Source organism: Corylus avellana, chromosome 2 (genome assembly GCF_965113065.1).
Source record: "Corylus avellana chromosome 2, dhCorAvel1.hap1.2, whole genome shotgun sequence".
Classification (NCBI taxonomy): domain Eukaryota; kingdom Viridiplantae; phylum Streptophyta; class Magnoliopsida; order Fagales; family Betulaceae; genus Corylus; species Corylus avellana.
The window spans coordinates 43,835,621-43,850,708 of NC_142491.1; the positions used below are offsets into that span (position 1 = coordinate 43,835,621).

The window sequence follows — 15,088 nt, forward strand, 5'->3', positions numbered from 1 at the left end:
ATCGAAAAGTAACCAAAGAGGACCGTTCGATCTGTCTTTATCTTTTTGATTTATAATATAAAATTATTTTTAATTCTCTGATCAGTCTCCAGTCTATCATTATAATTGTAAGAAACATGTTGAAGAGGCCGGCACTTACTCGATCTCAAGTCTCAACGCCAACGTACGTATATTATATATATTCTTTTTCGTGAGATAAAAAACACAAAAACAAAAAATCTCTTAGTGATTTTGGTTAGTTCAAACGTAGAGAAAGACAGAGAGATGGAGATTGAGCATTTCAGTCACGAGCATGTGTTATCGCTGGGTGAAAAGAAGAGAGAAGATGAGGTTTTATGCAAAGCATGCAATATATATTGCGTTGGTCCGACCTACAGTTGCAGGGAATTATGTGGGTTCGCCCTGCACGAATCATGTGCAAAGCTACCGCAGGAGTTGCACAACCCCCTTCACCCACACCCTCTTGGCCTACACCCACAAGGCCAGTTTCGCTGTTATGCTTGTGCCCGGGATTGCTCGGGCTTCACCTTCCGCTGCGACAAGTGCGACGTCAACCTTGATGTTAAGTGCGCTTTTATAAGGCCAGCGGTAGAAGAAAGGGAGGAGCCAGTTGGGATACATTTTAGGCACCAACAGCATCCATTGCTACTCTTCCAGAAGATTCCTGTCCATCGCATTATCTGCCGCGTATGTGATGCATACTGCTCGGACCCGACCTATGGTTGCTTCCCATGTCGCTTCTTTCTCCATCAGTCGTGTTTTAACTTGCCGCAACAGATCATCTGTCCCTTTCATCCGTACCACCCTCTCACCCTAATAATATTCCTGCATGGAGGTCGATGCAATGTCTGTCGCCGGGATATCCGCAGTGACAACCTCGCCTACGTTTGTCAGTGTAACAATTGCAGCTTTCGCTTGCACATAAGATGCACTAGTGTCATAATGCCTGCCGTAACATACGACGCCCACGATCACCTTCTACTATTCAACGACAATATCCAGAACATAGGTTACAATCTCAAGTGCAGCGCTTGCAAATCCACTTGTGAATCATATGGCTTCAGTTGTCTGTATTGTGACTTCAATCTCCATCTTACGTGTGGTCCATTACCTTCTACCATTAAACACAAATCCCACATTCATCCCCTTATCCTTACAACTTCTCCCCTTGAAGATGAAGAGGATTGGGAGCCGGACGAATTCTATTGTGACGTTTGTGAGGAAAAAAGAGTAGACCCATTATTACCCATCTATTATTGCAATGAATGTCATTTTGTTGCTGAACTTTCTTGCGTCATCTCCGAGGTACGTACGTAATCTCTTATAAAATCTTATTGTTGAAGATATGAAAGTTAAAACAATAGCCTATAGCTACTAGAATCTTTTTGTTTTAGAAATGCAATCACTATGATGAGTCGATGCATAATACATCTATATATTGAGCCCTTATCAATTATTAAATGCATGCGCATCATTAGATAAACAGGGCTTATTGTCAAGTGCTGATGATTTCTTTGGAAAAATTATTATAAAAAAATGAGAAATGCTACTAGTACACTCTCGCTCTCACATTTTTAAATGCGCACTCCTTACACGTCAAGGAAATTATTATTAGACTTTAATATATTACTATTAAATTTTGGATTAATTTAATGATAATTTTCACTGTCATATTAAGAAATATACACTTGAAATTAAGTAGTGTGGGTAAAACATTTCGATCTCTTAATAAATATAAACTAATCTTTTAACCATTTACAACATTAGAAAGTATGCAGATGGTTTAATAATTTTGCACCAGTGTGATTTCCTCTGAAAAATATTTTACAATGGGTTCATGTTGGTGACTCAAATCTTTGGTTGGTTCTCAGGTAGTATCATTGCTAAAGGGAAAGCATGGAGATGTGGAGCTGAGGAATCCTTTTGGACAGTTTGGAAAGCTGATTCGCGAGAAACAAGAACAACTCGTGATCAATCCGGCTTTAACCTTGTATGATATTTTTAATTCTTTGAGTGAAGCGGAGAAAAAGGAATTGAGTAATGCTTTAAGGGCTAGGGGTTGGAAAACAAGTACTTCTAAAAATAGTGAATACATAAAAATTTTCGGGGGTGATGACGCTTACACACAGTTCATGAAATTTGTTGATATTGGGACAGAGATCCCTACAGAATTCCTTTGCATTTCGCATTTCATCAACTTTCGTTGTAAGCAGCCTCCAAAAGAAGAGGTTGTCAATATTGGAGATTACAAGATTACTCGAAAGTTGGCTCCTATCTTGAAGGACTTGCTTTCCAAGCACGGGGATGTTAGTGTGGAGTCCAAGTTAAGTCCAAGGGTGAAACTTTATTTCTTCCACATGTTAAGTGAGTGCATATATAGCATGATAAATACCAAAGTTGTGGATATCATCATATACGATCTTCTCAACTGGTGGGCAAGCTTGGAAATCTCAAAATTCGCAGGATTTAGAATGCAATTTGCCTTGGATCATTTGAAGAGAGTTGCACATTCTCATTTTGGTCTTGTTTTTGAAAAGCAAGGAAGCAAGGCTATTGATAAACTCGATAGAGATATTGAGGAATTAAAAAGGAAACGCGAGCACTTAACATCTATAAAATTCAGTTTAATTGAAAAATGCTCGAGAGAGGGTTCGATACTGAAGCAAGGGAAAGCAGGTGTTGGACTACTATAAGTGTTTTTGGTAATTATATATATCCTCTCTCTTCATTCTCAGAATATTTTGGTGATAAATCAAGATTTATTGTCCACTGATTCATATATAGTTTCATGAGTTTCTTTTATCATCTTCATTTGTCGTCTCAAAGTTCATTTATCTTAAGTTTTAGAATGTAAACATAGCAGTTTACAATATAAAATATTCTCATAACGACTTCCGTGAGGTTGTAAAGTTATTATTCATATCGATTGCTTGTTTCAGATCAATACATGTAGATAATTACACACATATGTTGGAGTAATGTTATAAGTCTTTTTAGAGTCATCCTAGAATCTTCCAAAATGTAATGTGGCTTTTAAAATTATCGTTAAATTTGAGATGTGATGTATTGAACTATGATATATTGGTGATTTTAAAAGTCGCATCACATTTGAGATGATTTCAGGAGAACTCTAGGAAGACTTATAGCATTACTCAATATGTTGGATATGCCCAACGGCTAATTACGAACTGTCAAACTGCTTTAAGGCTCAAGAGACCTCTTCATAAAATGTGATTTGTCCGAACCCAAGACCGCAGGGATACATATGATCCTCTCCATTTATTGAAGAAAAAAAAATGACGTTATAACATATTTATTATGTGGCATTATGTACACCATTAAATGCAACAAAATATAATAATCATAAAATAGCTTATTTCCATTTCAAATGATTCTAGCCCCTCTTTTTTCGCAAAGGCATATTTTATTATAGTTGCATTTTTAAATAATTTTCACATACATATTAAAAATGTATGTGAAAATTGCACGCTCTAAAGACATCAGTTTCATAGATTAGGTAAACTTTGTTCATCACTTATTCACTTGAAACACGCTTCATATTAACTTAAAAATACGAGTAATGCTACTAACTGCTCTTTTATAATTCTTATAAACGGATTCGGCTTCGGTGGTGTTAAACAAAACTAAGCATGTATGCTGTTAAAAAATGGACTCTGCAGATTAAATCCAAGAGATTTTAAAAAGACGACGTCGTCTCTTAAAGGAACTAATAGATTCGATTTAGACGGTTCTAACGTCTGGTTGTAAATGGCTAACGTGTGGACTTCCTATAGCTTCTACCACTCAGAGACACGAATAAAAAATAATTGAAGTGCAGGAAATCTGTGATCCAACTGTAAGAGTTGTTGCAGTCACTTGCATATTTACACCCTTACTTAGTTGCTTTGCACAAGAATGCCAGAAGCACTACAAAACGCCTACACCATCACCATCACTGTAATGAGTAAATACATGTCCTCCACGCTGACATGTGATTAAAATAAAAAATAATTCATATCAGTGGCTTCAAAATTTTGGAATTGCTATTCCTATGCTGTCCTGTCCGCATTGACTCTTATAACATCTTAGGAAAAACATGTTAGCTGTGATTATATTGATGAGGAAGTGGTGAAATTGTTGTTCCTTTTTTGCATCCAATAAATTTGGAAACAAAATCAACCAGGCATGAGGCATCCAAGTCCATTTTTCCCTCTGTTCACCTCTGTTTCAATGTTCTAAAACAGAGCATTCATTCCCGCATCAATCTCCCACATATTTTGTATTTGGCTTCCTAAAACGACGTGGTCTAACTAACAGAATCCGTTAGTTCCTTTAAGAGACGACGCAGCCTCTTTTAAAATTTCTTAGATTTAATCTCAATCGTCCATTTTTTAACGGCATACATATGCTGTAGTTTTGTTTAAGAGCACTGAAGCCAGATCCCTTACAAATTACTGACACATGTCAGCACATAATTGAAATCACATTAGCCTCTAAAAAATTTTAAGCCCATTCAATCACATTTTGACACATGGCAACAAATTATAAAATATGTTACCGCAGAGTGATCAAAAGAATGATGGCGTTTACTGCGAAGCATGCCAAGAATCTTTCGATGGTACTCCGACCTACAGTAGGGAATGTAGTTGGCTCAACCTGCACGAATCATGGGAAGAAGAAAGAGACCCATCATTACCCATTTACCATTGCAAAGAATGTCATTTTGTTTCTGAAATTTCTTGCGTCATCTCAGAGGCACATAAGCTCATATATCAAATCTTATATATTGTTGAAGATTTCTAAGTTAAAAGAATAACTTACAAAAATAATAATAATAATTTTAAACAGTAGTTACTGAATTCATCTTTCTTATCGAATAAAGATATTATTCATTTCTTTAAAAGCTTTTTATACGTCGAATTGAACCAAAGTGGTGACTGAATCAATGTTGTATTTCTAATGGTCTTTATACGGCAATTTGTCGAAAACATGGTCTCAATGACCGAGAATAGAGATAAATGCAATATATAGAAGAAACAGGGGAGTCCAATTTCTGAAGTGATTCTATAAATTTCTATGGAGCTGAACAATCCTCTACAGTCTAACACACTCCCATTTCTTCTACATTGGAGGCTGAAAAGCAGGAATAAGAATATGGCAAACAATTACAATGGCCTGAGATGGACATGTAAAGGAAAGACTTTGCCAGAACCAATACTCCTAAAAAGTTTCTAAAGAAATGGACTGATCTGCTTGTACTTTAGATTATATCCAGAATGAGGCAATCTAATGAGGTGAGGGGAATCGTTGGGGACCTATGCAGTGCCGGCAAATTATACAAAAATATACAGACAAGCTGGGAGTATTGTTCATGGTGAGATGTTCAAGTTTGATCTTGCTGATTAATGTTCATGCTTGACACGTGCTTTGAGTATTCCGGGAATAGGCGGTGAGGTGGGAGGCCTAACTGCCGTGTTTGACACTGGAGGAAGAGGGAGCTGTGGTTGATACATGCCTGACATGCTAGAACCTTCACCTCCATCTGAAGTAAAATTGTGTGCCATATCATCACCCTGTGGTCTTTCACAAAATTTCATTGCCTTGAGAACGTAGTTGTCATCATGGAGCTCAAATGGGGTGCTGCAAATACGACCAAATAAAATGAAATTGTTAACAACCATTAAATACAAGAATTTGAATATCTGGTAAAAAAAAAAAAAAAAAATTCCAGTGTCTAGAGAATATGCTTGGTTGGTTGCCAACTGAAGTACAGTATTTAAGTATATGCACATGGAGGACTCCCCCCAACCCCCTCTTCTTTTCCTACTTTTCAAAGTCTAGTGGGGACTGTCCCAGCATTCAACATCCCCACTACAAAATGGCATATAAATGCAGCAGGCAGATCAATTAATGATTCATGGGGGATGAAATTGCATAGAATTTAGGATGCTCCCAGGCCTCATTTACCTGTTGAAGTCAAAATGTACCAGCTGCATATCTTCTGATATTTCCACTTCGACAGTTGCATGAGGCCGTGTCTACAGTTCAAATGTCAAGAACAAGGGAAATGAGAGACATGAGGAAGCAACTGGAATATCTATGAAAAGTTCAAATTCTCACTATGAGAAGGCACTTCGCATGAAAGATAAATGTCAACAAACTAAAAATACTCTGCAGCTGATCATGCATAAAAACAATAGCCTTCTAAAGATTGAAAACGGAAAATACAAAGAGTGAACACACTGAGTAGATGTAGTACTTAAAGATAGCCTACGTAAAGTAACAGCTTGATTAGAACATCTGTAGACCCTCACTTTCTTCAGACTAGGTGGGCTAACTCTACACTCATAATTCATCCATCTCAACATCTTCATATCATCGACATTTTTTCCCTTGCCAAAAAAAATCCCTTACAAAGGCAAACGCTGGTCAATATTCTGTTTTAACAAGCTCGAATCCCATAGAGACAGGAAAAAAAAGAATGAAGGTTAGGATCCATACCCAGTCAATCTACTCTCACCAGTAGTTGAATCATTAACTATTTATCTCATCCACTCACCAAGTGTTCTTAGTTTAGATTACAAAATAAGTTAGAACTACATTGTCATCATGATTTAGATCAATTAGAATTGATTCCATTTATTTCAGATTTACCTCGAACCAAGCATATCCCAAATTTGATTAAAAGAAAAACCCTAGCTCGGTCATGATCAATTTAACTACACAGTTCCAATTGTAGTTTGAATCAATGGACCAAATCAATTGACCGAAGTATAATCATATAATCCATACAAACATCTCATAAATATCCTACAAAGCTAAGCTGACAAGGTCTAATAACCATTAGATTTTTTCATTAACAAATTAACAATGGCTTATCCAAAACCCTGCTGCCACATTAAGCTTTGTGGGATATTGGTGTGGTATGGAGCATAACTCAATTGGATTTAATTTGTGTTCTTTACTCTACAATATGTTGAGAAATAATAATAAAGTATTAAATATAAATAAAATGCGCATCACGACCATAATAAGAATAAGTGTGGTTAGGTTTAAAAGTGACAAAACGCCAAACGTTAGAAATTAGGCTCGAAAAAGACTTGGGCTATGTCCATGATAACAACAGCATGATCCGTCATCAACTTATATTGTGAATAAACATATTACCACAAAAGAAAATTTGAAATTTTAGATCACAATATCATAGTTTTAAATCCCTGTAGCACCAACAAGAAAACTCTCAAGGTACAACAGACCACAGAAATGAGTTGAAACTTGAAAAGCATCAATCAACACATAAAACATCAGTTTAAACAGAATAAGAAAATCAAGGAAAAAAATGTTTAAACCTTAGCAGCACACCCAATCTTGGTTGAAAACTGTAGTGAAATAATAACCAGAACAAAGTACTTGAAAGGTAAGCCTGATATACAGCCTTGAGTAGCAAGAGGGTAAAACTATGGCTCTTCTAATTCGTCCAGAATACGCCAGTAAGTTATGTCAGGCAATGATCTAAATAAATCAGCAAACTAAAAACTCATCCATGAACAGCAAGAAGGTTGACATGTCTGATATCATGATTTCATGAATCAAATACAATTCATGAGCCCAGTTAAGCAACCACTGACTGACACTCTGCACCAACCAAATTACACCTACATGCTTTTTTTTCTTTTTCTGATCATTTAGTTACACACCCAGTGCCCACCTACCCCATTCTCATAGGGGAAGAAGTACCATTGGAGCAAAAGCTTATTGGCCAAACTACACCCAAACCTTAAGTAGGATTTATTATACAAATTTGGAGAAGTCATTCATGGCAAAACTTCAAAACATAGCAACTTTCAAATCTACTCACAGAACAGATAAAATTATGATACAAGGAAAATAGTGAGGAGAAATCTACCTGAACCAGAATAAAAGGTAAAGCCACACCCCCGCTGGGAGCATCTCCAGAGCTGTACAATTGCTCATTTCGTTCTATCAGGTTCTGAAGACCTATGAACTTGATGGAAGGAGATAAGAAGTTAGAGAAAAGACATAATCAGTAGTACCTAGAATCAGGTTCTGAATTTTTTTTTTTTTATTTTTTTAGGGGTTGGGGTGAGGGGGGCTACTATATTACTGAACTAGACATAGTAAAAAAATAAAAATAAAAACACGAAAGTCAAAAGTTGTCAAATAAAGCATTACGCAAAGAACAAATTCAAGCCAAAGTGATGATATACATAACAGATAGAGAGTACGAATAGATAGCCATACTTGTTCCTCCAGTTCTTGCAAATATGCAGATTTCTTTTCAATTCTATTTCTGAGTCCAAGACGCTCTGTCTGCATCCATTAAATTTAAAGCTCATATTAAATCTAGGACAGTGAGTACAGAAAAATACATTTAATATACATACAGGAAATGAAAACACAAGCTGCAGTCAGACCTTTAATTCTTCAATATCATTCAGGCTAGTACGAGGTAGACCTTTCCATTGTATCTCTTTTTTATCTTTAGATATAATATCCATCGCCATGAGAACATTCAGGGCATCATACACCCTGCGCCGGATGTTTTTCTCATCATATTGTTGCTGCCAAAAAGAAGTTCAAATTTTTCACAAAAAAAAGGAGCTACATCATAAGTTCCAGTTTCAACCTTGAGATTGCATATTTTTGCAGATTTGCAGATGGAAAACATATTTATCTAACTGGCAAAAGAATAGCAAACCTGATCTGGGGATGTGACGCCATTACTAGGATCAGCAAATTCCGCCACAAGCTCATCTGCTACCTGGATATTACTTTAAACTCTCAGAATGATAAATGAACTGCAAGATAATTAGTTACATAAGAAGATTCCAACAACTTTTTCTTTATGAATGATAAAAAAAAAGTTGTGATCATCGTCAATTTTGCTTGGCTACTGAATGGAGCTTTTCAGAGAGGTAAAAAGAAGCATGCCACAGTGCACATTAATATGACTAATACCAAGTCAATGAAAATTGGAATAATATGCTCAGCCAAACAATTAACTTTCAAATTCACACATTCCAAGTTCTAAACATAAATTTGATGGATCTAAACGCACCTAAGTGAAGATTTTCATAAAGTCACTGATTACTCAAACTTAGAATATTTCTTAAACAACTAATATCACTGCCATTTTCCTATTCAAAGACTGGATTAAGAAAATAATTGTGACACTTTGTGAAAGTGAGAAAGAGAAACTAATCCAGCTTCATTAAGCAGCGTATTCCCAAATTCCACTGATGTAACAGAAGGTAAAAAAATAAAATCCTCATCTACTAATTGTCTAGCCAAAATGAAAAGAACGAACTTAACTCGATATGCCTAACTAAAGTGTTTTTGTTAAAAAAGATCAGGGTTGTAAGGATCAAACTCTGATATGCCTAACTAAAGCAATTCTGTTAAAAAAGATCAAGGTTGTAAGGATCAGACTCTGACATGCATCAAAGGTCTAATTTCATCATCTAAAACGAAAAGGAGAAAGACGATCTAAAGGCAGAGAAGTGTTCATGTGAGTGTCTAACACGCGCGCGCACACACACACATGCATAGAGAGAGAGCACAACTAACTATATCTTCAATCTTGGATTTAACAAAATTTAAATAGACAAAATGCATGATTACACATGTTGACAAAGATTTGTTAACTAAATAGTGCAGAGTTATTCGCTCAAAATTCTTAAACAGGTCAATCAGAAATTTTCATTCTAGAGTTTAATTGATGCAATAAAAATTAAAAAAGAAGAAAAAGGAATGTCAAACAGGCCACTCCTTAAGTAAAGGAGATGAAGAACAACAAAAACAAAGTAGTGGTCCAACCGGAAGAAGTACCATAGAAAAGTACAAGTTTCAACAACAGAAAGTCAAATGAAGGTGTAATATTACTGGAAGACAAAGTTATGAAAACCGACTTTAAGAGCAAGTATATTGAATTATGAAGTCCATTTTGCCAATGACCAAAGAACAAAGAGCTCCATCTTCAGCACGTGCACATCAACACACATACACTCAAACCATATTATTACTACGATAAATGCAAGCATTAAATAGCATCCTGATAAAATAAATAGGAATAAGCACTCATACAGTGAATATCATAACTTTCACCAAACACAATAGACAAGAATAAATGAATGACTTCAACAAATCACCTCACCTCATTGTAAGTAGTTCTACCCTTGCTTTCGACTTTCTCACACACTGTAGTAACAATGAAAATCATAAATGAGATGAGTCAGAAATTTATTGCCGTTAAATTTTTTTATTTTTTTCATTAAGGTTTATAACAAAAATAAAAATATTGCCACTAACTCATACAAAACAATGCCCATCCTGGGGAAAGAAACCAAACAAGAATACTTTCCGCATGAAAGACTTAAAGCTTGTTGCCTTGTTGGGCGGTAGATTTAGAGGGACAAAGAGGGTTTACAGGAAAGGAAACAAAAACCCATTCTCCATATGTGTTTCAACTCTTTGCCCAAAAGTGGCCGATTTGGGTTGAAAGGAAAAGCTGCTAGCATTACTTTTCTACAATCACCAAAATACCCATAGCACGACAAAACGGCAAATGTAAAATAAATGACACGGTGATAAATGAAAAGGATAGAGCTTCGTTTACTTTCAGTTGTATAAAAACAAAAGATAACTAGTACATCTCCTTCCCTTCAAAACATCCAGACAAGTGGAGAAGAAGTCCCTATCTTTTCCTCTGTCTAAGAAGAGATCATATCCTCTCATCTCCTCTTTTTCCTTCCTAATATCCCAAAGATAGTGTAGAATTTGGCTTCTCAAGATTAGACATGTGCAATGAAATATTTGCTTAATGATTTCATAAGTTGCAAAAATTGCAATATTTTATCAGGGAAGACTAAAGCAATGAAAAGGGGAAACAGAGAGATGAGGACAAATCTAATACCTTTCATGCTAAATTGGCGGAGTCCTCTTCCACTCTTATCACCTCCAACAGCTCGTTGCCCTCTCTTTTTCTTCTTGCTACTGTTTAGAGACTGATACTTAGTAAGTATTGAAAAGAAGTAAAAGTTATATTTGTTCCTTATTGATAAACAATGTTAAAACTACAGCCCTAGAGAAACAAAAAGCAAATAATCATCCATTAGAACTATAGAATGAAAAAAGCTCACCTCCAGCATCAGACTAGAGAATCGTAGAAACTAATACATCACCATAAAAATATCATAGATAAGTTTAGTTTTCTACAACATAAAATCCACAATTCTCCAATTTCAAATTTCTCAAAGCTTACCCAATTATAAATTATGCCAATTAAATGACCCATATAACCAATTTATGAGAAATGAAGTTATCAACATAATTCTTTTGTAGATGCTCTGAATAAGAATGTAAAAAAGTGACACATTTTAACACCTCGCACAGTTACAATCCCAATAGCACTCAATTCCCTGATAATACACTATTTTACATAAAAACCTTAGACCCTCAGACATGAGAACTCCCATCACACAATCAATTCAGCAGCTTTATTTGAATTATCACCAAATTTCACAAACACAAGCTCAAAAGAACAATAAGATAAATGGACTCACCCAACCGCTCCTTGCGATCCGGCATCATCACCATGTATGTCGAGATGGTTTAGTCTAAATAAAGTGCTATCACTAGCGGGTGTAGCCATCGTCTGCTCGCTCCGGCTCGACGGCGACCCTACGCTACGGCTTGTTGACACCGACTGACCCGAAATCGTGGCGGCACCACGGCCTGGTGGCTCCTCTTCCTCCTCCTCTCGACTCAATTGCTGGTTCCTTGTCCCCATGACGGTTCCTTCCAGTTACAGTTCCTGCTGTACCCCAATTTTTTTTATATAAGAAATCTAAATTTTATTAAAAACGAGAGGGCGCAACGGAAAAATAAAAATAAAATCAGGAAACTGTACCCCAAAATTAAACACCAACAAAACAATAATTAAGCAAGCAATCGTCAGGAATTATTATTTTGGAGGAAAACCCAGATGAGAACTGACCTCAAAATGATGTAGGTGTTTTTAGCACACACCAATATTGAAGCAAAATAATAAATAAATGAACAAATAAATAAAAGAAAGAAAGACTCTGAAATTTTGAAAAGTGTTTGGGTTTTGGAGGGCAACCCATAAGAGAGCTGACCTTAAGGGGTAGTGGGTAACCAAGAAGCAAAAGGGATGAGCACCAGTGAAAGGAAGAGAGGCCTCAGTCTCCGTGATTGTGTAGGCACAGAGAGTGGATTTGTGAAGTGGGTTTTGGCGTCTAAGGATTTAGCAAAGGGTGGGGAGGAATATTGCGGAGGTTAATCATAATCTGGCGATCTAAGAACGGAGGTCAAAGGTGGAAGAAGATGGAGCCAACTGGGAAGAAGAGGTTAAGAAAACGCCAGGGTTCAAGCGCTCGCGAAAGAGGGAACAAAGTAGTAGGAGGGTTTGGCTTCGGTTGGCTACAATTTTTGCTACCATTTGTTGAGTTGGGAGTCAGGACCAACAAAATACTTAAATAAATAAACAAACAACAAAATGGCTCCAACTTTTTGTTTTTTTTGTTTTGTTTTTCTTTTCTTTTTTTTTCAAATGATGAGAGATTTTTTTTAAAAAAAAAAATCGTTTATTAAAACGTTTAATTAGATTGGAAATTTTTTCTCTAAACTAAATTAGAAAGAAAAAAAAAAAAGTGTCCTATCAAGTAAGTCATTGTGCTTAACAATCAAAATGTTTACTCAAATAGGCCATGTTTGGTTAAGATGGTTGAAAGAATCAAAATGAGTATTAAGATTAAGGCATATATGAATTATATTTGATCAAATATATCTTATTATATATTTATCAACCTAAAGTTTAACTTTTTTATATACATAGTCAACTATAATTTTTTGTGTAACGGAAATAGTTACAATAAGACGATGAGACATGATTATTAATGAAATATTCTTCTTCTTTTTCCTTCGTGTGTTTTATATGAATAATGCTAGACGTTTGTTTTATATCTTCAAAATTGATGTGACTTTTAAAATTACTATTAGATCAAGATATAGATTTATGTTTTAGAGCATCTCCAACAGTGTAGCTAAAAAGGAGATATTAGCTACATTTAGCTATTTTTGTCATTTTTTTTGCTCCAACAGAATAGCTTCATATTAGCTATTATACCTTAACTGCTACAATGAATAGCTTCATATTGCTATTCACTGTAGCACACTAGATTGTTGAATATAATATTATTTCCACATTATTTTCTCTCTCTTCTTTCTCTCCCTCAATGTTTCTCTCTTTTTTCTCTTCTCTGTTCATGAATTTATGATACAAATTCAAGTATTTTGAATCACTAAAAAAAAAAAAAATTGAATAGCATGCATATAATTGACAAACTAAAAATGAAAAAATAAAAATAACACACAGGTATGCTGCGTGAATCAATTCTATTACAATTTACAAGATGATGCAAAAGCGGTCGTGGATCAAAACAAAAAATAAAAGATTAAAAAATAATATTTAATAAAATAAATAATATGTTGGAGTTGGTATTAAAAAATGAGTAGCTAAAATAGAAAATTGTGCTTTTTGACTAATTAGAATACCTCTTACTGCTGGAGATGCTTTTATATGTTATGATAATAGAGAGGTTTCTATTGGTCTTTGGTTTCAATTGTTAAGAGGAATATGTGTCCATTAAGGAGTGTTTCTCCAATTAATTCTCCACTTCAATCGATTGAATACTAAAAAGTCATGCATAAATCTATCCTCAAATCTCTTGTTTGTTAAGAGGCTTAAGAATTCTTTAATTAGATAGGTAGGAAGAGGAAGCTGATCGAACTTATTTTTTCGTCGATTATCAAATTTAATTGCTCGGTTATAAATTATAATAACACCAACTTGCTTAAATTTTAGATTTTACCCGAGAAGCGTACCTATAAATTGTACATGCCTAATCTTTTTAAAAAGATGAATTGACGTGACACAATTATCGGGTTTTCGAATATCTTTTATTTTTTATTTTAAAAAAATATTTTGATGTAATGTAAATGTTGAAGTTGTTTTCATATTTTTAGAAATGTTTTGTATTTTGATTATTTGGTATCATAAAAAGCTATAATGTGTTGAAATTAATGGCAATTAAGATAATACTATAAAGAAAAAGAGAGAAAGGGGATAAAAGAAGAAGAAGAAGAAGAAGATAATACAACTCTTTTCTTTTTCCCTTTATTCGTCTGGGTTATAAGATGCCCACATAACTGGCTTTATTTCTTTTTTCTTTTTTCTTTTTTCAGAGCTTTTTTTAAACAGTAATTATCAATGTAGAATAGTGAAATCTTATATATATTCTTAATATTCTTGTTATTCTATATTAGGTTCTTAATCTTTTAGACAAAGCAAATTACCAAAAGGTATTTTCAAGACTCCAAGACCCTAAAAGATAGAAGAAAAACAAATAAGTTTGAGTTCAATTTTGGTTGAAGATTACGATTACGACACGTATCTTATAACATAACACAAAAGACACGTGTCATAATCCTATGAATCCGGTTCCCAAGCCAAACCCAAAAAAAAAAGAAAGAGAAAGGTGAAGGGGGGCATTAGAGATGGAATTTGGATGAGGAGGAGGAGATAGATCCCTTTGATTTCAGAGGAAGCTTCTGCATCACGAAAAGGTTAGGGGGAAAAAGGGGTAATGGGGTCCAAAAGATAGTACTTGAACCAAAAGGACAAGCCATGATTCAAAGTGTGACATGAGGGATACACTTCAATTATTACCATAGGAAATGAAGAACTACCCTACCTTTTGGCACATGAATACAAAGCCAAATTAAAGTTGCATAAATGTGATTATTATATAACATCATTTTCTATTCGAATGTTGTCTTGTAAAACTGGGAACTTGAATCATTACTGCACATTCTTCTTTTATTTGTGTGAAGACAGACAATCAATATTATTGAATTCTCAAAAAGTTGAGCTTCTTCCCAAAATACACTCACCATTTGGGGAACTTGAAAATTTAAACTTCAATGGCCTTTTCAAGGCTTTCTAGTCTTGTCAAAGATTAACTCTATCAGATGGGCTATGGACAGT

The 15,088-nt window shown here is 35.0% G+C and overlaps 2 protein-coding genes across 4 annotated transcripts; one reads left to right on the forward strand and one right to left on the reverse strand.

Annotated features, from left to right (window-relative positions):
* Positions 1–264: 264 nt before the first annotated feature.
* On the forward strand, positions 265–2,693 carry LOC132164591 (uncharacterized). The gene is made up of 2 exons (XM_088512812.1): positions 265–1,305; positions 1,872–2,693. Exons 1-2 carry the CDS (start codon positions 265–267, stop codon positions 2,691–2,693), a joined length of 1,863 nt encoding a protein of 620 aa, XP_088368938.1.
* Positions 2,694–5,026: 2,333 nt separating this feature from the next.
* DPB (Transcription factor DP) lies at positions 5,027–12,474 on the reverse strand. Of its 3 annotated transcripts, none has more exons than XM_088513374.1 (10): positions 12,159–12,474; positions 11,583–11,833; positions 10,934–11,013; positions 10,175–10,218; positions 8,720–8,782; positions 8,436–8,582; positions 8,263–8,331; positions 7,907–8,005; positions 5,968–6,038; positions 5,027–5,640 (listed from the first exon to the last, which is right to left on the reverse strand). In XM_088513374.1, exons 2-10 carry the CDS (start codon positions 11,807–11,809, stop codon positions 5,403–5,405), a joined length of 1,038 nt encoding a protein of 345 aa, XP_088369500.1. In that variant the 5' UTR covers positions 11,810–11,833; positions 12,159–12,474; the 3' UTR covers positions 5,027–5,402. The 3 variants fall into 3 exon arrangements, with proteins under 3 accessions (XP_088369500.1, XP_088369501.1, XP_088369502.1); XM_088513375.1 differs by having other exon boundaries at positions 11,583–11,836; XM_088513376.1 differs by having other exon boundaries at positions 11,583–11,866.
* Between the last annotated feature and the right edge of the window lie 2,614 nt (positions 12,475–15,088).

What these genes read in the sequence shown, in the direction of transcription:
- LOC132164591 (XM_088512812.1), top strand. Translation starts at nt 265, where the DNA reads ATGGAGATTGAGCATTTCAGTCACGAGCATGTGTTATCGCTGGGTGAA. An exon ending in TTTCTTGCGTCATCTCCGAG is followed by an intron (nt 1,306 to 1,871) that starts GTACGTACGTAA and finishes GTTGGTTCTCAG; the next exon opens with GTAGTATCATTGCTAAAGGG.
- DPB (XM_088513374.1), bottom strand. Translation starts at nt 11,809, where the DNA reads ATGGGGACAAGGAACCAGCAATTGAGTCGAGAGGAGGAGGAAGAGGAG. An exon ending in GGATCGCAAGGAGCGGTTGG is followed by an intron (nt 11,014 to 11,582) that starts GTGAGTCCATTT and finishes GTCTCTAAACAG; the next exon opens with TAGCAAGAAGAAAAAGAGAG. An exon ending in TGCAAGAACTGGAGGAACAA is followed by an intron (nt 8,006 to 8,262) that starts GTATGGCTATCT and finishes CCTTCCATCAAG; the next exon opens with TTCATAGGTCTTCAGAACCT.